General features: G+C 29.6%; 1 protein-coding gene across 1 annotated transcript in view; it reads right to left on the bottom strand.

Annotated features, from left to right (window-relative positions):
• Positions 1–21134, bottom strand: part of LOC139502295 (DNA ligase 3-like) — a 47946-nt gene extending 26812 nt beyond the window's left edge. The window contains exons 1-6 of the mRNA XM_071291727.1: positions 21045–21134; positions 5978–6463; positions 5129–5296; positions 3274–3414; positions 2410–2516; positions 1724–1768 (exon numbers count right to left, since the gene is read on the bottom strand). Of these exons, the coding sequence (XP_071147828.1) occupies positions 1724–1768; positions 2410–2516; positions 3274–3414; positions 5129–5296; positions 5978–6263 (747 nt within the window). The 5' untranslated portion in view covers positions 6264–6463; positions 21045–21134. The remainder of the gene's footprint in view (positions 1–1723; positions 1769–2409; positions 2517–3273; positions 3415–5128; positions 5297–5977; positions 6464–21044) is intronic.
• Positions 21135–22608: the final 1474 nt, after the last annotated feature.

The raw sequence follows: 22608 nt of genomic DNA, 5'->3' as shown, positions 1-22608 counted from the left end.
TCAATAAAACATACATCTCCCTATAACGCATCAAAAATATATCAATAAAACATACATCTCCCTATAACGCATCAAAAATATATCAATAAAACATACATCTCCCTATAACGCATCAAAAATATATCAATAAAACATACATCTCCCTATAACGCATCAAAAATATATCAATAAAACATACATCTCCCTATAACGCATCAAAAATATATCAATAAAACATACATCTCCCTATAACGCATCAAAAATATATCAATAAAACATACATCTCTCTATAACGCATCAAAAATATATCAATAAAACATACATCTCCCTATAACGCATCAAAAATATATCAATAAAACATACATCTCCCTATAACGCATCAAAAATATATCAATAAAACATACATCTCCCTATAACGCATCAAAAATATATCAATAAAACATACATCTCCCTATAACGCATCAAAAATATATCAATAAAACATACATCTCCCTATAACGCATCAAAAATATATCAATAAAACATACATCTCCCTATAACGCATCAAAAATATATCAATAAAACATACATCTCCCTATAACGCATCAAAAATATATCAATAAAACATACATCTCTCTATAACGCATCAAAAATATATCAATAAAACATACATCTCCCTATAACGCATCAAAAATATATCAATAAAACATACATCTCCCTATAACGCATCAAAAATATATCAATAAAACATACATCTCCCTATAACGCATCAAAAATATATCAATAAAACATACATCTCCCTATAACGCATCAAAAATATATCAATAAAACATACATCTCCCTATAACGCATCAAAAATATATCAATAAAACATACATCTCCCTATAACGCATCAAAAATATATCAATAAAACATACATCTCCCTATAACGCATCAAAAATATATCAATAAAACATACATCTCCCTATAACGCATCAAAAATATATCAATAAAACATACATCTCCCTATAACGCATCAAAAATATATCAATAAAACATACATCTCCCTATAACGCATCAAAAATATATCAATAAAACATACATCTCCCTATAACGCATCAAAAATATATCAATAAAACATACATCTCCCTATAACGCATCAAAAATATATCAATAAAACATACATCTCCCTATAACGCATCAAAAATATATCAATAAAACATTGTATGATTGATGCATTAAACAGACAGAAATAATATACAAAGACTAATCTGGATTTGTTTTATATGAATGAGTTACACTGGTTGATCGGGATACATCACCTTTATTGAGTCATTGAACAATCCCTATTTACAAAATACCATTAAGTAATAAAATAAACATTGTGACAAGAAAATGTACAGAAAATGCATGAAATTATTATTATATATAGATTTCTACAACAAGTGTGTTACAATATTTCTCCTCTCGAGACAGTTAAGTTTCATTTTTAAAATATGAGCATTCCCAAGCTTTTTAAGTCTTTAAAATTTATCTGTTGAGAGTTGAGAAATATCCTAATACACAAGTTATAGTTTAGAAATCTGTCTCTCTAATGATTTTTATCCTTCTTTTTCAAAGATTTGCAGAAAGATGTGGTCAAGACATTTAATGTAATAAAAATAAATATGACCAATCCTTTGCTAGAAAACAGATACTTCACTAGTGACGAGAAATATTTTTCTCACACAAACATGAAATGTGAGAATACCACAAAAATCGGAGAACATTATGATAAAATCTTTACCTGATTTAGATCTTCAACCATTTCTTCTAGAGATGTATTAAAAATCTGAAAATAAACATAGACAATATAGTTTGACCTTCAGAAGACAAGATAAAGCCAATTGAAGGCAAAACTATAAAAAAAAAAATCTATGGAAAAACAATGTAAAACTGAGATCAGACTAATGAAAATGAGCATTATGTGTGCAATGAGAAATTAAAACAAATTATCATATTTAAGATTGGTTTTTTTTAAATTTTATACGGGAAACAAGACTAATTAATTTCATCTGTTCTCATTTTTCATGACTTCCAAATATACTGTTTGCCGTTTAAATAGTTAAGATGTTTTCCCTAAATCTTGAGTTCATTTTGACTTGACTGTTTACATAAAGGCATAAATATATGCATAGCACTTGTCTCTTAGTACACTATGAACATGATGAAGAGGACTGCTTTTTTTTTTATATAAGATAAACATGATAAATAAGACTAGAAAACACTTTTAATTAATATCAGATAAGTATTCAAAATTTTTCACAAAAAAGATAAAAACCTCAAATGACATGGTAATGCTGTCCTATGAAGACAGAGAAATCACTGAGGCACACACACAAAAGCTGAGTATATTTTTTTTGGTTCTATGGATAAAATAAAAGTTAAATTTCTAATTAATACTCTGTAAATAAATTAATCATAATTTATTACCTGGCTAAATAATTTAACCAGCTGTTTACTCTTCACGTTATAAACACGCTTCACAAATCCAGGTAACAACAACTTCAACCACAAGTAGGCATCACCTTTAAATCCATCTATAAAAATATATTAGTAAGCAAAATATAAATATATAAGGAAGTACTGCAGAATACAACTAGGCAAATAACTTTTAACATGATAAAAATTTTCCTCCTTAAATCATAAGTCGTCTTTTTTTTACACAGACATTATGTATTTTTCTTTAATTTGCCTGATATTTTTAGAATTGCGCTTCAAAATATTTATGAATAAACTTTAAAACTTTAAAACTTCTTATGAAAATTTTTGGATTTTTTTTGTGCTAAATTAGGCAAATCTAGTCAAATTTATCTATATATATGTTCTAGAACTGTAAACTTGTAGACTAACTTATCTTTGACAATGTAAAGGAGAAGATTCATGTTGAACAGTTGTTAACCAAATGTTTATCTTCTGCAAAACTAAAAAGCCTTGTAGTAAAAAAGGAATAAACATACCATTTTGGGAATTCAAAATAATTCATACTATATGGAGAGTTGTCTCATTGGCACTCACACCACATCTTCCTATATCTATATAAAACTGTAAGCCTCATATTTCTAGCTACTACAAATAATCTTATACTTAGAAATAACTGTGAATCATTTTGTGCAGCTATTACTGTAATTGTTGGACAATCAACACAAACATGACAAATGTGAGTTTAGTTATTCCACCATCAGGAAATGCTGCATCTAACTTAATGCTATCAAAATTTAAAATGGCAGTCTTTATTTTTGAGACACACTAATTCATCACACATTTTGTAATAATAATAAACAACACAAAAATTACCTCCATTAGGTCCATCTTTTAAGAACTTAGATACTTTCTGAGTTTTTGCCAGGTAGCTACTCTCTGCTGCAATATCTGCACATAACTTTCTGTAGTTCCTAAAGTTATCACTAGAATCACTTTTCTTACTAGTTCCTGGTTCTGAAGGAAAAACATACAAATTGTAACAGGGATACTTCTTAGTGCTATTCCATTAAAATGTATGTTGAAAGGTTACTGGGTAGGAAGCGACTTTCAAAATATCCATACAACCAAGAACTATTTTTAGATAATTTTGCATAATGGTAATAAATGCATACTGAAAAAATACCCATGACCCACATTTAATAATTCAACTTCCCTTCCTACCCTCCCAAATATATTTTAATGGAATAGCTCTTACTGGAAATTTAATTCAATGTTCTATATTCAAAGTATTCAAAAATTATAATATGACATAAACTGTTGCTGTGTAAACAAAGCAATGTTTTAATTCCAGTTGTAATTTGAACAATGCTATTTGATCAAAATGGACATTTTTTATTTGTGTTAAAATAAGCATAGAATCTTTTTGGTATGAAAACTTTACTTCTTATACAGTGTCATCAAGAATCAAATACTGTAACCCAACCTCCCTTCTCAAATACCTTTTTTTCACGTTTAGCTATTTCTTGCTAACTTCACAAAACTTTCTGTTGCAATTTTTAGTGATTGTTCATTATAGGATTAAACACATTTTTTCTAGAGGTTATTGATGTGTAAACCGGGGCGATTAACTCACAAACTGAATAAAAGTCCGAAGGACTTTTATGTCAAGTTTGTGAGTAAGAGACCTGGTTTACACATCAATAACCTCTAGAAAAAATGTATTTAATCCTGATAATTCTTCAGCCAAACATACGCGATTATTTATTTACATTATTTGTTTGATGGCTGCTATATTTCCCATCAAAAGCACAATGGCATGTTGTAACTAAGGAGTACGCCGCCATCTTGACTTTCTATAAACCATAACTGAAATGTTCAATAAATGCAACAGAATCTAAAATGAAATAGCACCTACCTCAAAAACTTCATTTTATTTCAATATTATCAGAATTTGAAGCGTACACGTAACGAAATAATCTTTCCCTTGAAAATTTTTATCCGTTTGACGTCGTGTTATGCTATGACGTAAATTCGCCAAATCCTCCATGAAATTTCGAGGAATTTTATTTAAATTTTATTTTTATACATTTTCGAAGCTTTAGTGCATTTATTTTAATTCTTTTTTTTTGTTATATATGCATTAGAATAGAAACAACTGTTACGCAATTGTTTTATAATCTCAATTTGCTGAAAATCCCAGTATCCCTGCAAGAATGTGTATCGCGTATGAATAGATTACAAAAGTAGTTTCGGAAACATGGTTTATCGAAGTGTAAACCTAAAGAAAAATTCTAATTGACCAATCCAATTCAAGTATTTATAGATATGCAAATGATATAAGAATTATATACAAATGATATAAGAAAAGATCCTAATTTCACATAATCACAGCAGTCTATGTTTGCGTTTTTTTTTTTTAAATTTGATTAAGCAGTTATAACAATGATTAAAGTTGAGACATTTTTGGTTAAGCACTTTTAACATGTTTCATGTTTAAAGCTACAAAAATATTTCTCTATAGTCTATATTTAAATATTCAAGTTTAAATTGTTCACGTGTCTATTAGACTACTTTTGATTTTTTCTGCAAGCAACACAGGAAACATGTATTTTTTTTGGCCTTAAATTTCTTGCATTTGTACTAGTATTGCACACATGTCAAATATTCTTATTTCAAATTAGTTTTGTCCATACAAAATACTATTGAACAAATTATATTTGAATCAAACCTTCATCACTATCAGCAGATGATGGTCCTGCCTTTGGAGAAGCTGCTGATTTTGCTGGTGAGGATTTTGGTTGGGACTTTGGAGGTGAAAATGGCAGTTTTGCTTGTCCAGTGGCTTTTGGTGTCCTTTTTGGAGTTTTAGCAGGAGATTTTGAGTTGGCTTGGGAATCTGAAATAGAGAAATTCTGAAAATTGGTACTACTATAAGTTGTTATGATTTTGTTTTTCAAATTTAAGAAACTTTGGCTAAAGGTTTACATGGTTTAACTTTTTTGGCAATCTGCTGTCTTCTGATAAAGTAAACTATTATATAATCTTAAAAGCACGGTTCACTCATTGCATGTCATTTTTTATGAACATTTCAAGCAGTGAGATCTTTCATTTCAAATTTAAATAGCTTTTTCTGTAATGTACATGTACATGTATGTGTAAAATAGATGATAATCATACAGGACAGAGGGAATAAAGTTGTGTGCAGTTTCATAATTCAAATACAACTAATAAATAACATAAATATCATTATCATAAGACACGATCAGATGATCAGTCAGTATTTTATTTTGTTAAAATAGTTTTAAAAGTTTTTGCATGACCTTAGAAAATACAATTTAAATGCATTACAGTATAATGTACATAATGTATGCAAACTTACACATTGAACCAATTTTGGATATGGTCAGATGTTTATCATCCACAGTGTTTTAAGAATAAGCTAACTTTAAAAGATATCCAAATATTTTTTTTTAAATTGCTGTCATGGTAGTCAAAATGCATTACCCTTAAGATTACCGATAATTTTCATGTAATATCTTATAAATCAATGTCATGTACATGATGTATGTATAGATACCATCAATCATTTTATTTAGATGATCTTTATCTTCTTGTTGAAGATCTCCAAACCCATCCATATCTTCTCCTTCTTCTATCTTCTTTGTCGTTGCTCTTGCTCGTTTGAAAGTTTCAAACATACAATTTGGATGAAACCATTGCTTCATATCTCCCCCCTCGTCAGAGAATGGATTGGTTGTGACTTTGCCAATTCTAAGTTCACCTTTGGCAATCTTAGTTTTACATTTCTTACATCCTGATGTTCCTAGTTTGGCGTACCCAACAATATACTTGTTATCAGCCATATTGGTACAAAACTGTTCTAATGTTGTAATGGTCTGTCTAATAACAGGAAATCTGGGATCCTTTATTTACTGGTATGCGAGGAGTTAAAACCTAGATATTTTGAAGGCAAGGGTATTCAGTCAAAGTACTGTCATAAGTGCAGACCAATCTTACTTCATACATTCTTAGTCAGACAGAACATATTGGAACACAATTAAATCTGAAAAATAAATTAAACAAACATTTTGGTTTCATTCATTGTTGAAGGCTATATGGTAACTTATACATTTATAGAGTCAGATAAAATATCTAGAAAAGTTGCTGACCATGTTGTTTCATTTTCACACCCTTTTTATTGGTTTAGTGTTTAATAAATTTGTAATCAACATGATCAAGTTTTGTTATTTTAAAGTGTATTGCTGTAAAAAAAAATAAAAAAAATCATTTTTTCAAAATAAAGTGAGATTCTGACAACTTTTTTTCATCTTAAATAAATCTTCTTCATGTTTTGGATAGTGTACATAGTGTATTGCTATATTGTAACATAAATAGCATTTTTTCTTTGTTGTTTTAATGAAACAATTTACTGAAAAAGTGTGTTAAGGGAAAACGGTTTTAAACCATGGTATATTAAGTGCACTTTGATGTTGTATCATACTTTGGTATATATATATATATATTAGATATGCAGCTCAACTAGGATCCAAAGGTAAGAAGGCAGAGCTTAGCTATTGTACAACATATTGATTTTCATGTTATTAAGCCTATACATTTAGTTAAGGGAGTGTACACGGATTCCACTGTAGCCTCACAGCTCTCGAGGGGTGCTCTGTCTAACAGAGGAATATACCAGTACATACTTCTAATTCTACCGGTTAGTGATTACCGTCATCATGTTGAATATTCAGTCACTTTTGGGTGTGCACAAATATAATTTTGATTATAATAACAAACAAAACATACATACACACTGTACATACAATGACCAGTCAGGGGTGCTACTTAAACAAGTGATTTTCATGATTATCACCTATTTCAGTGATTTTTTTATATTCAGTTATCACCTATTTAAGTGATTTTGGTGTTTTCTTTGATCTTCAAATGCTAATTTCAGTGATTTTCCATATTTTCACAAGTTTTAACCTTTTCTATAATTTTCCTACATAAATCAATTATCCCTTTATCCTTGGATATCAATATCACCAGTGCGCTTGGACAGTAAGTTAGTTCGCTAAGACTTTTAAAAGTACCCTTGGGAATGTTCTCTAATCAAATATTCATTAACTACTCTTACTATCAGACAAAGGTCAACAGTATTAGGTGACCTGATTGGTTTTCTTTAGAATTATAATGATTTGTATTAAAGTTATGTCCTATCTACAAATTATTCCAGTTTTTGCATAATTAAAAATACTGTAAAAACTGGCAGGCTTATCAAGCAGATGGCAATTTCTGCATGTACATAGTTGTTTTTTCAATGGAATTCTGGTCTTGATACCAATAAAAAATCAAGCTTGTGGAAAAAAATATCCAAAAAATGTTATAAACACTTTTTGAAGTGATTAAATTAAATTTGTACTTCTCAAATTATTTGTTTCAGTGATTTTGAAAAGTCTGTGCAAAATTTTTAAATATTTCACAGCCAAAATCACTCAAAGAAGTGATTTTGAAATCATTTGTTTAAGTACAACCCCTGACTGATGACCCTCAAACATGTTGTCATTGTTAAAGAATTCTCCAAGGAAGAGGAATTAAAATTTTGCAGTTTTATATATGTAGAAAATACAAAATTGCTTTGAAGTAATTGGGAAAATAATTGGGTCCACATTTAAGAGGATCTTCCCCGACCTGTTTCTGTTTTGAAGCAAGTGTGGCGGAGGGCCAGTTTTTTAAAACAACATTACTTCCCTTGAAAATGGACTGTTGTGAAATTCACATTTAAATATTACTGTTGATATAAATTATTGATAAAAATGATAGTTATACATGTCATAATATCTATTTACTTTATTGTGCTTTAATTTGTTGAAGATATTCACAGATTTTGATAAATTTGCAACTTATCATTTACTTATATAGCTTTTCTATTCATCTTAATATTGTTAAATTAGTTCTGAGCTTGATAATGATATACACATTTGTTCCTTCATTGTATCTATTTCTCTGCGATATTCAGTAAGAATCATTTCTTTCTGTTGATCACATCTCAGTCATTGCAGAGCGGATGTGCTGGGCCAGCTCTCCTTTAACCGCTATCTTCGATGATGGTATATAATTAGATGACAGAAACCAATCCAACGCCGCATAGTAGATGTAGTAGTTGGCGTACCCGCGTTAACATGCACTCCAAAATTCATTGTTTCATGAATAGTTACAAATGTAACCCCTTTTTTTGGCCGATCAATGCATTTGAATGGGGACATATAGTTGGAACCCCCCGCCCTCTTTTGTCCTGGGTTGGGAAAATGGCTGGATTCGCCACTGATGCTTTTATGAAAGAAAAGCTATGCAACACTGCTTGTTGACACTAGTCCCTCTGCAGTATAGCCTTACATATAGAAAGCTTAGTGGTCTTGCACAGACCTTGCCACTAACTGTAAGATGACATTGTTACATTGTATATGGACCATAATTTGGTATTCGGCCTTTGGTTTCTTTTTGTATCCTTTTTTATAAGTTCTAAAACTTTCACTTTTATTCTGTGGGTTGTGTTGGTGTTAGAATAGTATTAATGGAACAATTGAGTTTTTCAAGAAAAAAATAATACATTTTGATTCACCGTTTACATGACAAGAAACCAAACAGGAAACCAATCTTTATTTTCTTTATTTTGTACAATATATTTCAAAAGACATAAAACAACACCATTACTAGTGTTACTTGCTTCATGTTAATATTTAAAATTTATTTTCAATGTTTAATTAAAGTTTTTTTTAAACGCGACAGGAAACCATAAGAAACCGAAAGCATTTTTTTAGTTTTATTTTATTGCAAAATCTGCTTAAAATAGTCTGAACAGTATACTTTTTCTTAAAATCCATCTTAAATGTAACAGTATTATAAAACTCCTAAATATGTGCTTGTTTTGAAAACAATTAGTACAATTTATTCAGAAATTTCCATCTTTTCTTCATTGATACAGGATACCATAATCGTTGTATCTTGATGTTTTAGCCAAAAAAATGTATTTATATTTGGTTTTGAAATTCCAGTTATATACAATTTATTCCAAATCATTGGCAATGTAAAATTCTTTAAATCCAGTAAAGAAAAAAACTTTTAACTTGGAATTAAAATCTTTAAAATAGGCACCATGTGATATTTGTGACCTGTACACCATCTACATGGTTTCCACATTTTAACCTACTTTAGTGGGCTAAAATCAATAAAGTACTTCCTTTCAAGTCATGCATGGTAAAAGTTTACTTCTCCTTTGACAAGTTTATTGCGTTTTTGAAAAGTGTTTGCAGAACATGAAAAAAAAAAAATAATTAAAAATTGTGACAAAGATACCAACTTTGTACATTCCAAGTGTAACGGTATATTAACATGTATTTTTTATTAAGTTATCTTTATTCACCTAAAATATCCAGTAATATTTACTGCTGAAGCAAAATCAATCCAACGAGCATCGGCACAATGATAAGAGACGTAATGTCGATTGAATTTTCCAAGGACCCTTTACATCGTTATCAGGAAACAAAGTGTGTCATAACGTCTGTCAAATCTGAAATCGATTTTGTCAAGTCATTGGGCATTTATTTTCACACAAGATCGTATGTAACATTATGCACATAGGATAAACAATAGACCCCCGGTGCAATCTCTTTGAAAATTGTATTTTCCTTTTTTAAACAAGACGAAACAAGTCTACAGATTATGTTTGCTAACATCCCGTTGGAAACAAAACAATGTTTAGACCTAGTATTTCATACATCCGGCCGTAAGGGCGTGATCACATGTTAGTCACATGTTTCACGTATGACCGGAAATGATTAGAACTTAACGACAAAAACAATTTTAATAAAAAAAAGGAAATAACTGGACTTCTGTTTCGTTTGAAATGTAACGCATAACGATAACGTCATTTTCTAACTTAATTATTACGAAGAACAAAACTAGAATGTAAATCATCTCTGATTTACCTGTTTGAACATCTCGTGAGAGTTCATATTTGCATATTGTTATAAAGAATTAAATTCTATGACAAATTAGGACCAAAACCTCTTATTGTGAGACTATTTAGTAGTAATGTCAAACGAAGAGTGATGCGAGAAAAGAAGAATTTACAAGACCATGTAAGATTTTATGATGACATTTCCAAAAGGAACATTGAACTGATGAAAAGACTAAATGAGACTGAATGGTTAAGCGACGTATGGTACTTCAACTGTGGTGTATATGGAAGGATATCTGATGGTCTACAGCTGAAGTTCAATATATTTGATGACATTTTTCTTAGATTGAGACAAAGGAAATAAGTAGTTAACTTAGTACTTGACTCTCATTGTTACATGTACATTATGTCTTGATGAACTTTGATTTATTTTTTAAACATGTTAAAAGTGCTATTCTTTTTTTCATGGGACAAATCTTAATACTATAAAAGTTGTCTCCACTTTGTAAAATAGTTGACTATGTCATAACTGATAAATCATATACAGGATATATAAAATTGAAAGAACAATTATACTGCAAAAAACTAGAATTTTTTTTTGACATTAATTCAATCAAAAATGTCTGCCATTTTGATGCTAAATTCTTGTTTTTATCTCTTTCTTTTTCTTTCCAGTCCTTTATTCTTTTTATTAATTATTGCATTTCTGCAATATCATTCCATTACATTTTGTTTTGGTTTAGTTTATGGTGAGTTATCCTGTTTATCATTTTTATGCATCTTTATGTTGGTGAAATGTTTTTCTTTAGTATTTTTACACACATTGAGAATAATCAGATATTACTGTTAGATTTTTTTTTTAAGGTCATATTATGTGCTAGTGTATTTACTGACATCATATCATGTGTGCCCTGAAGGTATTAACTGTTAATTGTCAAGGTTTAGGAGATAGTGTTAAAAGAAGAGATGTTTTTAACTATTTAAGAACAAAGAATTACAATATTTACTGTTTACAAGATACTCATTTCTTATGTGAAAATAAAAATAATATAAGAGCTATGTGGGGATATGATAGTTATTTTTCATCTTATAGCTCAAATTCAAGAGGTGTAGCTGTTATGTTTAATAACAACTTTGAGTTTAAGGTCCTAAAAGAAAAAAAAGATGTTGGTGGTAATTATTTAGTATTAGACTTAATTGTTGATACTTTACATTTTACATTTGTAACTATTTATGGACCAAATATAGATACTCCTATTTTTTATGATCAAATTATGTCAATTATAGATAATTTTGGTAATGATAGCTATATGATATGTGGTGATTTTAATCTTGTTCTCAACCCTGATATAGACTATTTTAATTATTTACATGTAAATAACCCAAATGCTCGGGAGAAAGTTTTAGAAATCATTCAGGAAAGGTGTCTCATTGACCCTTTCCGTGAACTTTACCCAGATTTGAAGCGTTTCACATGGAGAAAAAGAACCCCCTTTAAACAAGCAAGGCTAGATTTTTTTCTTTTATCTGAAGATTTACTATGCTGTTTGAAAAATTGTAATATTGAACCTAGCTATCGCTCTGATCATTCTATGGTTGTATTAAATCAAGAATTTAATCCTTTTGATCGAGGTAGAGGATTGTGGAAATTCAATAATTCATTATTGTATGATCCAGAATATATAAAGATTGTTAAAGAAAAAATAGTAGAAGTTAAAAAACAATATGTAATTTATGATATAGATAGAATTGAAGACATGAATAATGAAGATCTCCATTTTAATATTAATAGTCACTTATTTCTTGAGACAATGTTGATGGAAATTAGAGGTAAAACTATATCTTATTCAAGCTATAAGAAAAAGGTAAAAGAAAAACAAGAGAAAGATCTTAGAAATGAAATTCTTATTTGGAAGAAAAGGTAGATGAAGGTTCAATACAGATTTTGGAAAATAAAAAATGTGAATTAGAAAATATAAGAAAAGAAAAAATTAAAGGGAAGATAATTTGATCAAGAATACAATGGGTAGAAGAGGGTGAAAAACCTACTAGCTATTTTTGTGGGCTAGAATCAAAAAATTTTACAAATAAGATAATACCAAAAGTTGAAAAAGAAAATCATGAAAATGGAGATGTAATTTCAAAACAAAAAGATATTTTAAAAGAAGTAAAATCTTTTTATGAAAATTTGTACAAGAATAAAGACAAGTCAAAGGGAGATAAATTCAGTAAACTTAAAGAAGGATTGAAAGATGTAAATTTAAAAAACTAACTGATGATGAGAAAAAAAATCTTGACGGTGAAATAACAATTGAAGAAGCTGGTTTGATATTGAAAAATATGAAAAATAATAAAACACCAGGATCTGATGGTTTCTCCACAGAGTTCTTTAAATTTTTTTGGAAAGATTTGAAAATTTTTGTTGTAAACTCCTTGAACTACAGTACTGAGATTGGTGAACTATCTGTTACGCAAAAACAAGGAATCATTACATGCCTGCCGAAGGGAAATAAGCCTAGACATTTCTTAAAAAATTGGCGACCTATATCTTTATTAAATACAGTGTATAAAATTGGCTCTGGAGTTATAGCAAAACGCTTTAAAACAGTTTTAGATAAACTGATAGATTTCGATCAAACTGGATTTATTAGTGGGAGATATATTGGAGAAAATCTTCGTTTAATTTATGATATTATGCAATTCACTGAGGAAAAAGATATTCCAGGACTTTTGCTGCTCATAGATTTTGAAAAGGCATTTGATTTGATTTCTTGGGAATTTTTAACCAGTGTCTTGCAGTTGTTCAATTTTGGAGAATCAATAATTAATTGGGTTAAAGTTTTTTATAACAATATCAAATCAGCTGTAGACCAGGGAGGACATCTATCAGAATTTTTTTCTATAGAACGAGGCTGTAGACAAGGTGATCCCTTGTCGCCTTATATTTTTATTCTCTGTGCTGAGATATTAGCATTAAAAATACGAAATAATAATAAGATAAATGGTATTACAATTACGCAAGTTGAGCACAAACTTTCACAATTTGCTGATGACACATCTCTTATTTTAGATGGTAAAGAAGAATCTTTGAATGAAGCATTAAATGAATTAGATTGGTTTGGAAATATATCTGGTTTAAATATTAATTTTTCTAAAACACAAGTTATTTGGATAGGAAATAAAAAGTATAGTAATGAGGTATTATGCCAAAATAGAAACCTTACATGGGGAGAAACATGTTTTAAGGTATTAGGTATAAGCTTTGATGTTAATCTTGATAGAATTGTAAAAATTAATTATGATGAAAAAATTGTACAAATTAAATGTGTAATAAGACAATGGTCAAAACGAAATCTTACTGTTACTGGTAGAATTACTGTAGTAAAGACATTGATATTGCCTATTTTAAATCATTTGTTTATATCCTTACCAAATCCAAGTGATGATATTTTAAAAAATGTTAGTCAACTTATGTACAAAATATTGATATTGAAAAATTGATAGAATTAAGAGAGATGTTTTACAAAATGATATTGAAGATGGTGGACTCAAAATGATAAATCTTAGTGCATTTATTTTAGCACTGAAGTGTACATGGATAAGGAGATTATTTAAAACAGACAACAAATGGCAGAATGTTTTTTTGTCAAATGTTCATGTAGAACTTGAAAAATTTTATGGTTGTGAAAGTGTTTATATCCAAAAATTACAGCAACATATCAAAAATAAATTTTGGCAAGATGTTCTGAAAGCATGGCAACTTCTTAGAGAAAAAGATGAATATGACAGTTGGAAATGCTTTCTTGCTAGTCCAATCTGGCTTAACAATAATATAAAGGTAGCGAATAAACCTATTTTTTATTAAGATTGGTTTGAACATGGTATAAAATTTATAAATGATATTGTAAATGAAGATGGGACCTTTTTCTCTCATCAAAAGATAGAAGAAATGTATCAGATAAATGTGAATTTCATGAGATATAATAGTATTATATCTGCTATACATCAAGCATCAAAATCATTTGTGGGAAAAAATCACAAATTAGAACTACCTTTAATTCCATCTGCTATTAAAAGACTTGTTAAAAGTTCAAAAGGACCTAAAGATATGTATATTGTTTTGAATAAAAATGGAAGTGTTCCCACTAGTCAGTTAAGATGGACTGAAATTTTTGGCTTTGATCAAAATCATTGGAAAAAAATTTATAAACTGCCATTTGTTGTCACAAATAATACTAAGTTACAGTGGCTACAGTATAGATTCAATCATCGAATCTTAGCTACAAACAAATTTCTTCATAAAATTAAGATTTATGATAATCCAAATTGTACATTTTGTAATAGAGAAATTGAAACATTAGAACATTTATTTTGGGAATGTGAACATACACAATTATTATTAGAACAGATTGAAAATTGGTTTCTAACCAATGGAATTAGTGTAATTTTTACAAAAGAAGTTTTTTTGTTTGGTAACACTGCAAAAATATCAAAAGGCAATGCAGAAAATACTCTTTTTCTTACCATAAAGCAATATATTTATAATTCCAGATGTTTTAAAAAAAAACTGACAATAAACTCAATAAAAGAAAAGATAAAATATGTTTATGCAATGGACAAAAATATTGCTATGAAAAACAAATGTGAACATCAGTTTCTCAGAGAATGGAATGCTTTTGATATATTACTTAGCATGCTTAGTTAAGTACAAAAATGTATATACATCATGTACATGTTATAAATGAAAATGCTGTATTTCATTGTATTTACTATACTAAAATAGAATTCAATTTCTAGATGAATTATATTGAAAACTCACCACACTATTCTCTCTCACTCTCTTTCTCTTTCTATCTCTCTCTCTCCGGTGTTCAAACTGCTTTACTCTTTATCTTATATTTGTATATTTAAAAAAAAAAAAATTGCTTCTTAATAGAAAGATGTAATGATTAGATAATATCTATAGATTTATATATTATATATTGCTATTATATTTGTGTATATTATGTTGTAAATTGGAAGTTATAAATAATAAAAATTAAAAAAAAAAAGAATTCTATTACAACAAAGCAGATTACATTATCTAAAATTTGCGTTACGAAATTGGAAACCAAAGTAACGCTAGTGTTCTTACACCTGCTACTGAAATACTTATAGTTCTCGGCATTTTCTTCTGACTATTCTTATTAGTCGATGTTCTTTATTATTTGAAAGCAAAAGTTACAAATTTGCCGGTGACGATTATCTATAAATCAGTCAGCGTTATGCACTTCGGAAGCGAAAAGTAACGCGAGAAACGACACAAAAATACTGTCGTATAATCTTTGAAATTTGTTAATTTCAATTTTTTTTCTAGGGAAGAGTAGCATACACTTGTATGTTGATAAAAATAAAGGCATCTTTAGATGTAGTTACAACTTTTCTTACAGTAATACACATTTTTATCACTTTTCTATCGTTATAGGAAACGAGCCCAATAGCAAATTATGGTCCATATACAGGTTGGGAACAAACCCCCTGGATGGTGATTATACCTGTATAGAGGGATAATCCTTCTTTAGAGTGATAAAATTATCCCTCTATAGAGGGATATTTTCGTTTGCACTGGATTTAAAGCAAATTAGGGCAGAATGGCATTTTCTAGTTATATTGGCTATAATCTCTAGCATTATATGCATCAACATATGCACTTTACTAAAAATTGGGATAACCAGTTTTCTGCTAAAGTGACAAAACTTGCAATCTATTGTATACCTATCTGAACACCTGATCAACAACAAAAGGAATAGTTGACCTTTAAATTTCATGTTAAATCTAACAATAGAAATTCTGTTCAATGAGGCATAAGTGAGTAGAATTTACCTGATCATCACAGCTTTCAATCATGGTGAACAATAGATTTTATATTTAGTCAGATAACATACATGTGATTCTTCCGGCGGGAGTCAAAATCTCCCGCTTTTAAGACCCTCTTCCGTCCCTCCCGTTAAAATTTGAAATCTTCCGCTTTTTCAAAATGTCAACCTCGAAAAATTTTCAGTAGAAATTTTTGTTTACAAAATTTATACTGACAGAGAAAAAGTCCGAGAAACTCGAAATTTAGATCGAAAAAGTCCGAGAAAAACGGAAGTTTCCTTTAACTGTTTTGATGTCAAAAGGTAAATAGCCTCGAGTTATCTATGAAGGTGTTAAGGATTAGACTGTATATACAGCAATAAAAGAGTATTGGCAATTACCTGGTGATAAACTAGCAAGTTTAAGACACATGCCTGAGATAAGCATCAAACTGGGCATGTGCATATTAAATTAAGTACATCAATTGGTGCATCAACTGTTCCAGGTTACTGCCATAATAAGTAGAGAATGCCATTCTGCCCTATTTTGATTTAAATCCAGTCTAAACAAAAATACCCCTCTATAGAGGGATACATTTACCCCTCTATAGAAGGATTATCCCTCTATACAGGTATAATCACCATATACAGTTGGAAGGCAAACGCCTGAATCTGACAGATAGAGGTCAATTTGTCGACAAAAAAAGAACCCGTATGTAAAATGTTTACGCCCACAAACAGCGCCACCTATAATTTTTTCTATGGCATCTTTGAGAACGATGTCCCATTCTGTAGTAAATTAAAACATTAAATTAACTAAAACATAGAAAAGTAAGTGTAAAACACAAATTGAAAGATATATTTGCAGATGACTGTTTATGCATGATACGCTGGCAATGTGCGCAATGTCCTTTAATCCAAGACTGAAAATTAGTTTGTTTCCTACGTCAAGATGGCGGATTTCAATGTTTACATTTTTTCACCTATTTATAATCTGACAGAATTTCGTATCCAATCATTTATTAGCAATTTTATTATTGATCTTTGAAGATCATCCAATGGCATTTGCCGTTAGAAAGTGGCTACACGTTACCAGCCGTCGTTACAAAGTAGCCATGTGTTTTGTGGGGATACCTTGGGAATGTTGTGTATTCAAAAGTTACGGTAAAAATCAATGTTATCTTCCTTATATTTCCATGCATACACAATTTATAACAGCAAATACATTCTTAACAGACCCCATAACGTAAACGGACATATTTAACAGTCTGCTTGAGCAAAAATTCGTGTAAATAAGCCTGATGAGTCAAGCACAGCAAACACGTGGTAGATTGTTTATGTTTGACAGTTTGTTTACTTGAATTGCACGTTGATGTTACTATATACTTACCAATAACCTTTATGGTGTTATACTTTCAATAGTTATATAATAAATCTTACCCAAGAAATACGTCTAGGTAGGTGCAGGGACTTCTTTTACTTGGTCCTTAACTAATGAGGGTGTAATGATACATTACAGCATTTTTTGCATTTGATATATTTCATGGACATGTACATTTTGTGTACACAAAGAACAATAAATTAAATGAACGTACATGGGTTTAATTCCCACCCTAGGAATACATTTTGACTCTCATGACAGGTTGGAACAAATAGAGCAGATAGCAATTGACAATAATGTAATGCTAAAATGCTGATTGATGGGGTCAAATCATCAATATAATTTTTTCTAGTATACAGCAGCTCCTCTAAGGGTTAGTAAGGGTACTTTACTAAAAGTCCAGTGGCTAAGTCCTGTCTTTTTTGCCTCTGATATTTTCTAATTTATATTATAATTTCTAATATTCTCTTGTGCATGTAGTAAGGCAAAAGCTTTTGTTACTCTTATTTTCCTCATTTGCCTTAAAACAATGGAATGTATTAATTGTTGATGTATGTCAAGTGACTTGTAATTTAACTGTCACTGCTAACAGAGACTTGGACTCTGGTGATAAGTTTCCAGGCTGTTATGTCATTGGCAACTATACCATAAATGTCAGTTTCCCCTTTATAAGTTTTTAAGAAAAGAATTTAATTATAATATAATAATAAGTTAAAAAAAAGTTGTGAAAAGTTAAGCACAAGTGACAAATCTAATTGGCTTTTTATTCAAGAAAACCTAGAGGCATTGAAAAGTGACTGTGTTGCAATTTAAAATAAATGGTTTGAACTCAGAAAGTTATCAATATATATAGAGAGTACAGATAATGTTTAAATTGGGCATTTGGAAACATTTGCCTGTTAATTGAAGATATAATTATTATATGCCTTTTCAAATATATGTGTGGCTCTGAACTAGCTGTGGTTTAAAATCTAAGAATGGAGTTGGTTATCTCCATATTTATCTGATTTATATCAACATCATTGATCCATTATATATACACATATATAAATCATTGTAATACATGTACATTACTTTGCTCTTCATATGCCCTTTAATTTGAATAAAATATCTTGTCTTATACCACAATTATTTATTTTAGTACTGACAGGTTAACTTTTAAAAGCATTTGTAAAGTAAGTGAGTTGATGACAAGCTTAGTCAATGATTGTAAATCCAGATATCATTTTTTTTTATAAAAGTAAATAATGTGATTAAACTGGTTATCTCAATTAAAAGAACTGACATTCTGCTTTGATACTATGAGATTATTTCTGATATCAGAATAATAAATTTCTTTTTGAACTTTGTCCTTTTTCAAAAAAATTCTGAACATACTGTATTTAAGTGAAGTCAGTTTTGTTTTTGTTTAAGACTACTATAACATGGGAGGTGACCACAATCTCTATGTTATACATTGAAGTAGTCTCAGGTTTTTGTAGTTCAATTGACTATGCATTTTAGTGCAGGTAAATGTGAATTTGGATTAAATTTGAAGTTGATTCAGTATATCTAATGACATAATACCACTATTTTATTTCAACTAAGCATTTTCAAATTTTATTTACTGGTCAGCTGATGTTATTATCCAATCAATAATTGATTATCAAGCACTTAACAGTTGGTTGCAGGACTTTTGAATTCAAATATAAGAAAGAAGAAAAAATATAAAGCAAAACTTCAAATATTTATACATATAACAGGATTTATGATAACTGCAGGATATATCAGATTACAATACAGCTTTTGTTCAGTGATCTTTGTGTTGATTATTATGTTTTAAATCCCTTTCTGGTTCTTTGAATGTTCAGATTTTTTCTCTTGATTAAGGCAAGCAACAGAACTTGTACAACTTATGTAGTTTCTTATCTCAGGGTGAATCCAGAAAATTTTAAACATAAGTGGTGGTATTCTCAACTAAGGATAAAAAGGAGGGTTCCAACTATATGCATGATCCCATTCAAATGCATTAATCTGCCATAAAAAGAGGAGGTTCCAATCATCATCATCTGCAACTGTATCTTAAAGCAGCTATAATAAAACAAAAATTGTACATGTACTTCTGGCTACTTCAGATTGATTTTATTTTCAATCTATGGTAATGGTAACAATTTTGAAGACTATATACATGTATTTCCTTTTTTCCCCCATATTTTTGTTTAAATGTAATCTTCTGCTTCTGCTTCTATTGTTACACAGGTTCTTCTGACAAATGACTGATAAACCCATCTTGTATCCTTGTATCTACTAAAAGGGTGTTTGAGAATATATACAATATATTCAAGTTTCAGAGAGTCAGTCTGATATAAAATGTTGGTAAGTGTCTTCTTTGGAAGTGTTCAAAAACCTGTAAGAACTTGAACTTCCATGACTATTTTAATGTTTAACAGTAGAGGAACATGGAATATTGAACGGTATTCAAGAACTCGTCGAAATAGATCTGCAATCATTAATTTTACTCATATTTACTATTGTGAACTTGCAATTTCCTACGATGCGCGTACCGAGTTATCTCCCTTTGATCTCCGCTTCGCCACGAATAATCTGACAGAATTGCGTATCCGGGGTTTTTGTGATCTGATATTGTAATATTAGGAGCAAAAAATGGTTTTACTTCATATTTTATACCTCTCAACACGTTACCAAACCTATTTAAGGATTTATTAAGGATTTTCCGTGGACCTACGCAAATTTTCCGAAAAAAAGTTTCACTTTGCTCGTGAATTTATAACATTTTAACAATACTTTTTTATTATAATTATATAAAATAAGAAAGCTTATTCAATCTAGAATTGAACACTTTGGTTTTTATTAATGTACGAGTACAAATAAGACGATACGAGTCTAAAAACCACGAGGCATGCACGTTTACAAAAAAATCGTAAACTCTGACCTTTTATCACGTGACCAATGTCTTGAACTTAGAAGCCATTAAATCGTTTGCCGTTCAACTGATATAGAGGGTTTGTTCCCAACCTGATATATAGAACAAAATGTCTATCTTCAGTCTTGCTGCACAGACCTCGCCATATTTTGTCACTTTTATGAGAGTTTTAAATTATTTACATTTGAATACTTTTATCTTTATAATATTGTTGATATTTGCTTAATTAATAATTGTAATTTATTATAATAAACTATGAATTGCTAGTGTTAGATTCTACAAAGCCAGATATAAAGGATCAGAGACTCAGGAGTCCGATACCTACTCTTTACACGGTCTGGGGTATAATATGTAAAAGTTGACTAAGAAAAATTATGGAAAAAAAATAATACGCAATGTAAAAAGTTTTCAACCAAGTGCCGAAGTGGCAGTTCTTGTCATTGGAACACATTCTTTTCGCACAAACATTTTGCAAAAAATACAATGATGCATGCAGGATGACACGCCTGTTTTTGACGGCTGGGGATTTGTTTTTTGAATTCTTACTTGAAATTTCAACACAACACAAAACAATTTTGCAGAGGTTTGCGATTTTTCAAAACAATGTAAACAGACAAATTTATCTTTAAAAAGGAGAGCGAAAAGTTATAAAAACCTGAGTGCAATCCCGAGAATCTACCCAAATCTCACAAGATATTAAGGGAAATTTACATAGTAGTGTTAGTAAGTAAGAAAGTAAGTAAGTAAGACAATTTTATTCAGAGTCGTCATATATATACACAATAACAGACAAAACATGAGCTCTGGTGAGCTCTTTAACCGACTATTGTAACGGTTTATTTCTTCCTATGGGATATTTTATCCTGTGGATAATTTGTCCCGGTAATTTTTTTCCAGGCATGGTATTTCACAGGTTGATTTTTTCCAGAGGAGTGAAAATCTATCTGTGTTATGCGGATAGTATGTACCGGTATATATTTGTGAAAAACAATCTATTTTTTTCGCGACAAGTCGAAAACAATTTTTTTCTTTCAATTTTAGCATTACATATAGTGGCAGCTGAGGGTGAAACAAACATTTTTTTTTTCTCAGAATCAAAAACAAATTATTTTTTTCTCCAAAAACTGGAAACAAACTTTTTTTTCCAAAAAAAAACCATAGCCCCATCCCCCTGATATACCTGACTATAATTATAAAATGTTTCACAAAGGTAGACCAAATTTGCATAATTTATCAAAGGGAGATAATTATGAGCAATTTATATTTTAAAGATATTAATATAATACATTTCTGAATCTATTTTATAGTGTTTGTCCTTGAATCTTATTTTTTTATATATTTATTTATATAAAAAGTTGACTTACAACTTGATTTAATAAGACAGATAACATTTCACAGGTAAAAACTATCCAGCTGTTAAACATGCTTTTGTTCAAATATATTGTTATGCTATGATTTATCTGATTTCCATATAATCAACAACTACATCTCTGTCCCCAGACAAAACTATTTATATAGTTAAAAATATCATCATAATCAAATTCTTCTATTACTGTTAACAGTAGTAATGCAACTATATTTCTACCTTACTTTTAAATTTATATTTGTACTGAGATCTGAAAACAACTCACTTTTACATGTATTTCACTAACCTTATTTAATCATGATATTATTTTCACAATAAGGATCTTTGAAATTACTTCTGGTTTTCTTCCCTATGTTTCATGATAATTTTTTTTTTAAAAGGATGATATTGACTTGAATATTTCAGGAAATTTTTTCACGGATAATTTGTGAAATTATTTCCCATTATAATACATTTTTTTTAACAATTTCGCTTTATTTCAAATACACTATTATTATTTCATAGTATTTTTAAAGGATAAGTTTTTTCTAATAACTATTCAATAAGATAACTACCCAGATAGAATTTCACGGCAAAGGAAAAAAGATCCCAGGGAAATATATTCCACCGGATAAAAAAATAACAACAACTACTGTGACATTTTTTCCTCCGGATCAAATTTCACCCGGATTTAATTTTGCTTTACACTATCACATAAACAAATCATGCAGCTTCATGCAAATACTATCAAATAAAAATGAAAAA

Source organism: Mytilus edulis, chromosome 13, assembly GCF_963676685.1.
Source record: "Mytilus edulis chromosome 13, xbMytEdul2.2, whole genome shotgun sequence".
Classification (NCBI taxonomy): Eukaryota; Metazoa; Mollusca; class Bivalvia; order Mytilida; family Mytilidae; genus Mytilus; species Mytilus edulis.
The sequence above is the reverse complement of the archived record's forward strand: the minus strand, read 5'-3'. Positions and strand labels throughout refer to the sequence as shown.